The sequence below is a fragment of the Myotis brandtii genome, unplaced genomic scaffold, assembly GCF_000412655.1.
Source record: "Myotis brandtii unplaced genomic scaffold, ASM41265v1 scaffold2655, whole genome shotgun sequence".
Lineage (NCBI taxonomy): Eukaryota > Metazoa > Chordata > Mammalia > Chiroptera > Vespertilionidae > Myotis > Myotis brandtii.
This window is the reverse complement of record NW_005360109.1, coordinates 43,566-49,531: the sequence shown is the minus strand read 5'-3', so window position 1 is coordinate 49,531 and position 5,966 is coordinate 43,566. Positions and strand designations below refer to the sequence as shown.

Here is a 5,966-nt window from a genome sequence, read left to right as displayed (position 1 = left end):
GGGCCCGATCCCCAGGGGATCCCCTAAACCGGCAGTCAGACATCCCTCTCACAATCCGGGACCACTGGATTCCTAACTGCCCCCCTGCAGGCCGGGTCACCCCTACTGCCCCCTCTGCAGACCTGGTCACCCCATGCAGCCTGCTGCTCAGTCATTTGGTCACCCCTCACTAACCCCCCTGCCGATCTAGTCTCCCCACGCAGCCTGTTCGGTCGTCCATTCAGTTGTGATGGTCGCTTAAGCTTTTATATATATAGATATGTTATTTTATTGATGTCTTCCTCTTTATGATTAGAAAACATTTTGCTTTTTTAAGGAGCTATTAAGTAAAAGAAAAAGAAGTGATATTTCAGAAACAGACCTCTGTCCTTTACCTCCAAGAAGATAATTAGCCAGCTATGGCCCAGACATTACCTTTTCAATATTCCTGCCCATCTCTAACTTTCTCTCCTCATACTCTGTGCGGAGTGTGGGAGTGTGGGTGAAAAGGATGACTCGGCAGAGCTTAGCTGGTGTCACTCACCCTCATTCTGCCCAGCCAGTTAGGTAGGATTGTAGGATTTGCCAGTGCGGTAGAGGCCCACAATAGCCACCACGACAAGGGGCTGGGTGAAGGCAGAGAGGATCTCCAACGCTTTCTGATTAACTACCAGTTTCCCTTTGATGTTCTCAATGAGGCACACTGGTCCTGGCATGTGGATCTCTGAGGCCATGTCCAGGGTGTGACCTTGTCTGCAAGGGAATAGATGGGATGGATTAGAACTTCCAGTCTCTAAGCAGAGAAAGTCATTTTGCTTCCTGAACCTGGGGACATTCTACTCCCCAGCATGGCCTAAGTTTCTAAAGAAATTATTATTATTTTTTAAATGACAGCAAAGCAGGTCATAGGAAAATAAGTCCTAAGTCCACCAGAGGTCTACTATAGGGTACTCCACTGCTTCTTAAATATTTATGGGCTCATGGAAAACCATTCCCTGAATCTCATCTATTGCTAGTTTAAATCTGACTCTCCTCCGCTGGTTTTTGGCTTGCTTGTGTTTCTTAGTTTTTACCTCCCTGAATCCCCATATGGAATCTTTATGAGCACACTTTATTATATTACATTTCTTGCTTTTACCCCATCCAAACTTGCTTTTCTGTAATGTAGGGGTATGTCCAGAGAAAGTGTATTATAAATCCTGGCAGGTCATTACATAGCATTATTGAACAAATCATGGTTGTTTAAAATAATTTTTATATAGCTATTGGTGTGCCTTTTTCAATCAAAACATTTAAGGCATGATCAATTTATGAATGAAAAAATGAGTGAAAATACTTTTTAAAAAATATATTTCTATTTATTTCAGAAAGGAAGGGAGAGGGAGAGAGAGAGCAAAACATCAATGATGAGAGAGAATCATTGATTGGCTTCTTCCTGCACACCCTCTGTGGATTGAGCCTGGAACTCAGGCATGTACCCTGACCGGGAATCGAACCATACCCTCCTGGTTCATAGGTCAATGCTCAACTGAAAAGACTTTTAAAAATAATACTTAACCATTTATTTGGGGGCATCAATTCCTATAACCTAATAAAATATGTTTAAGCTAGCTGAGATTTAGACAAATGCTTGCTCTTCTGCCTTGCCTTATAAAGAACAATTTTCTTTCATTTTATAAGTGATTATTTACTACAGAAGCTAAAAACCCACCATTTGCTTGACTTTTTTTTCCCACTGAAATCTTACAATGAGCACATCTGGAATTCCTTACTAGTTGACTGTAAAAACTGCTTTTGAAAAATTATAAAGACACATTCTCCCCACTTCCTTATAGCCAGTGCCCTGGAGATCATCCAGCTACAGATAGATAAAAACAGACCTGCTTGAAAGCAGATAATTGCAAATGGCATAGCACCAGGGGATCAGAAAATGCCTAGTTCAAGCCAGGTCCAGAAAGAGCGGGTTCCATGTGATTTTACAGATTCAAACGCCAAGTTTCATTTCTTTCTAGTCCACTTCCCATGCAATATTAGCAACTTATCTTGTGGAGTTCTGTTTGTCTGATTTGTATATAGCAGGGGTTATAATATTTTTAGATTAGAAAAATGGGAGGAGTGGTAATGATGATCTACAACAATTAGTTAGGAAAGCAGAAGGTACACAATCTAAATCTATTTGCGGATAATGGGGGCTGACAAGATACTGCATTTCAGGATGTGGTCACTAATGGGAGAGAGAACTACTTTGTCTGACTTCTCAGACCTCCAATGAATAACATTCGATCTGTATATCTATATTAATAAAAGTGTTTTATAGATTGTTCCCCATTGTTATCTGGTTAACATTTTTAACACTTTTAGGAAAGCCCAGTCTCCCAAATCTTTGCAAATTAAATGTGTTCAAATCCTATACTTACCTATTGCTCTGCCTTTTATAGCTTAGCCTGTGATGTGTGCTCTGAGATGCATTCTCCCTAACACTGTTAGAGGCCCATTACCTTTCATACATGAAAACAATGTAAAAATGCATTTCACACACACATGCACACACACATACACATACTTATTTTGGCTTTAAAGTCAGGCACAACTGATTTCCAATCCCAGCCCTGCAACTGGCGATCTGAATGATATCCATCTTGGTTGGGTTAATTTGCATATAATTTCTCTGATTGGCTGGTGGGCATGGCTTGGGCATAGCAGAGGTGTGGACAATTTGCATGTTTCTCTTTTATTAGATTATATTATTTACTACAGAAGCTAAAACTCATCATCTACTTGACTTTTTCTTTCACAGAAATCTTATAATGAGCACATCTGGATTTCCTTGTTAGTTGACTGTAATTTTGAAAAATTATAAATATACCTCCTCCCCATTTCCTTATAGCCAGTGCCTGCGAGATCATCCAGGTACAGATAGATAAAACAGAACTGCTTGGGACCAGATAATTGCAAATGGCGTAGCACCAGGGAATCAGAAAATGCCTAGTTCAAGCCAGGTCCAGAAAGAGCGGGTTCCATGTGATTTTACAGATTCAAATGCCAAGTTTCATTTCTTTCTAGTCCACTTCCCATGCAATATTAGCAACTTATCTTGTGGAGTTCTGTTTGTCTGATTTGTATATAGCAGGGGTTATAATATTTTTAGATTAGAAAAATGGGACTGGCAGTGATGATCTACAACAATTAGCTAGGAAAGCAGAAGGTACAAAATCTAAATCTATTTGTGGATAATGGGGGCTGATAAGATACTGCATTTCGGGATGTGGTCACTAATGGGAGAGAGAACTACTTTGTCTGACTTCTCAGACCTCCAATGAATAACATTCGATCTGTATATCTATATTAATAAAAGTGTTTTATAGATTGTTCCCAATTGTTATCTGGTTAACATTTTTAACACTTTTAGGAAAACCCAGTCTCCAAAATCTTTACAAATTAAATGTGTTCAAGTCCTATACTTACCTATTGCTCTGCCTTTTATAGCTTAGCCTGTGATGTGTGCTCTGAGATGCATTCTCCCTAACACTGTTAGAGGCCCATTACCTTTCATACATGAAAACAATGTAAAAATGCATTTCACACACACATGCACACACACATACACATACTTATTTTGGCTTTAAAGTCAGGCACAACTGATTTCCAATCCCAGCCCTGCAACTGGCGATCTGAATGATATCGCATTTCACTCAACACTCTAAGCCTGTTTTCAAAATAATGGAAGTAAATAAGTTAATTAATATCTATTTATGTTAGTAGTAGTGCTAGCTTAAGAGAGAGAGTGAAAGAGAGAGTCAGACACAGACATACACAGAACCAGGTCTGTAGGAACATAAAAAAAACTGTAAAGAAAGAAAATGCCAAGAAATCTTTTTTGAAGGCTCAGAAATGCTAGTAATGGGGTTTCTAGATGAAAATATCGCTATTTTCAGCCATAAAATTCTAGTTGTGTGTTTTTTTAAATTGTTGTTTGCTTTCGCTTTGATTTGTGTTGTTCCTTGGTTGAATTTGGGGAGGAAGAGGAAAAGGAATTTGTCTCTTATCAAGGAGACAAACGGGGAACTGAACAAGAAGGAGATGCATGGAGCTTGTGATAAGAAATTCAAAGGAGGAGAGAGTTCTGAGGAGTAAACAAAATTACCAGGTTGTAATGAGGGTCAAGTTGGGCAAATGTTGAAGCAAGTGATAGTAATAACAGAGGCATTAGACTAGTAGAAACAATCCAACATAAAGGGCCTTAAGGAAAGAGTGGGTGCCAAGAAATCAAAACTAATTGATTCATGCTATTTCTAAAGGAAGAAATCTACCTTCGAACAATGTACAAGACTATGACTAAAAATATATAGTGTTTTCATGAAATCTCTTTATTATTCATTTTAGGTTTTAACTTTTTTGGCCTTAACTATGTAAGCAAGCTATTTACATTGCATATCGTTCATTGCTCTCTCACAAAAATAATAGTTATAGCTGTTGAAATTTTCAGGATGACATTTGAACTGACTTAATCAGGGTTTATCAAAGATTAAGATAACTGAAGTGACAATTATGATCCCCATAGGTCAGTGGTCAGCAAACTGTGGTTCGTGAGCCACATGCGGCTCTTTGGCCCCTTGAGTGTGGCTCTTCCACAAAATACCTACTTCTGCGCATGGGCCACGAAGTTTCACTCGCACTATACGTGTGCACCCCCATGTGGTATTTTGAGGAAGAGCCACACTCAAGGGGCCAAAGAGCCGCATGTGGCTCGCGAGCCACAGTTTGCAGACCACGGCCCTAGGTCATAAATTGGCAAAGGAAGAAAAACAGTGTTAAGACATTTCAAACTCCGGTTAGTCTCTACACATGTTTCTGTGTAGCTCAGCAGGAAGCAAATGTAGCTGGCACTTAATGAATGCTTCTTTCTGTCTGACGGCACCTCAGTTTCGTTTTTAGTTAAGTCTGATATCCCACACCAGGTTCAGCTGCAGCCTATCCTGGATAAAATGTTTTTAAAACCTTCTGATGCTTGTACATCTTTTACCACCCTGGCCCCAATCTTACCTTAAGTATAACATCAACAGCAGGTATCTTTTAGAGCTGGTAACAAAGCTGATTCTCGAGATTGTTGTGAGTCCTAACTCTGTCTCTCAGTTTAGCTCTGGTTTCTGCTGGTAAACTTCTTCCCGACCAAATCCTGGGGATTTTATTTTTCTTTATAGTCCCCTTCCCCTCACACACAGAGAGAGTAGAGGATTAGAAGTTGGTTTCCCAGAAAAACCAAGATGGCGGCATAGGTAAACACCGGAAATTGCTGCCTCGCACAACCACTTCAAAAATACAACTAAGGGAGGCCACGCCATCCTGAAGAAGGGAACTGTTTGAGACTGGGATCCTAGCCTCCCCACCACCCAGGCTGGTCTCCGTAGCAAACCAGAACCCCACAGCCGCTCTGGTGGAAGACCTGCAACCACAGCTGCAGACCGAGGGACACCCAGACTCCAGGCACCCTGGCCGCAGGTTTCTGTGAGTCACAAAGCCAATCTCCCTCCCCAGCTGCCCCAGGGCAGCTGCAATAGGAACTGCCAGACCTTGGCTGCACAGTGGGGCTGTCTGCACTCACTCAGCAGCAGCAGCAGCAGCAGCAGCAGCAGCAGCAGCAGCAGCTCTGCCTGACTTTTAGCCTTGGTGTTGGAAGTTTGTTTCCCAGGACCAGACTCTGTGGGCAGGGAGACTGTGCTGAATTTGAGCCTGGGTATGCATCCTTGGTGAGACTGTTTCCTGGGACCAGATTCCGCGCCCACGTAGGGCAGGGAGACAGCGCTGAGTTTGAGTCTGGATGTGCGCGAATTAGGGGAGTCTGTTTTCCGCGACTAGGCTACGCACCCAGGCAGGGAGACTGCTGAGTTTGGACCTGGGTGCACATTGTTGGGGACACTGTTTTCTGCAACTGGGTCCTTGCCCATGTGGGGAGACAGCGCTGAATTTGGGCCTGGGGGTGCAGACCC

General features: G+C 41.9%; 1 protein-coding gene across 1 annotated transcript in view; it reads right to left on the bottom strand.

Moving 5' to 3' along the window:
* LOC102250537 (guanylate-binding protein 1-like) overlaps positions 1 to 5,105 on the bottom strand; it is a 26,321-nt gene extending 21,216 nt beyond the window's left edge. The window contains exons 1-2 of the mRNA XM_014541196.1: positions 5,023 to 5,105; positions 566 to 732 (exon numbers count right to left, since the gene is read on the bottom strand). Coding sequence (XP_014396682.1) covers positions 566 to 732; positions 5,023 to 5,036 — 181 coding nt within the window. The 5' untranslated portion in view covers positions 5,037 to 5,105. The remainder of the gene's footprint in view (positions 1 to 565; positions 733 to 5,022) is intronic.
* Between the last annotated feature and the right edge of the window lie 861 nt (positions 5,106 to 5,966).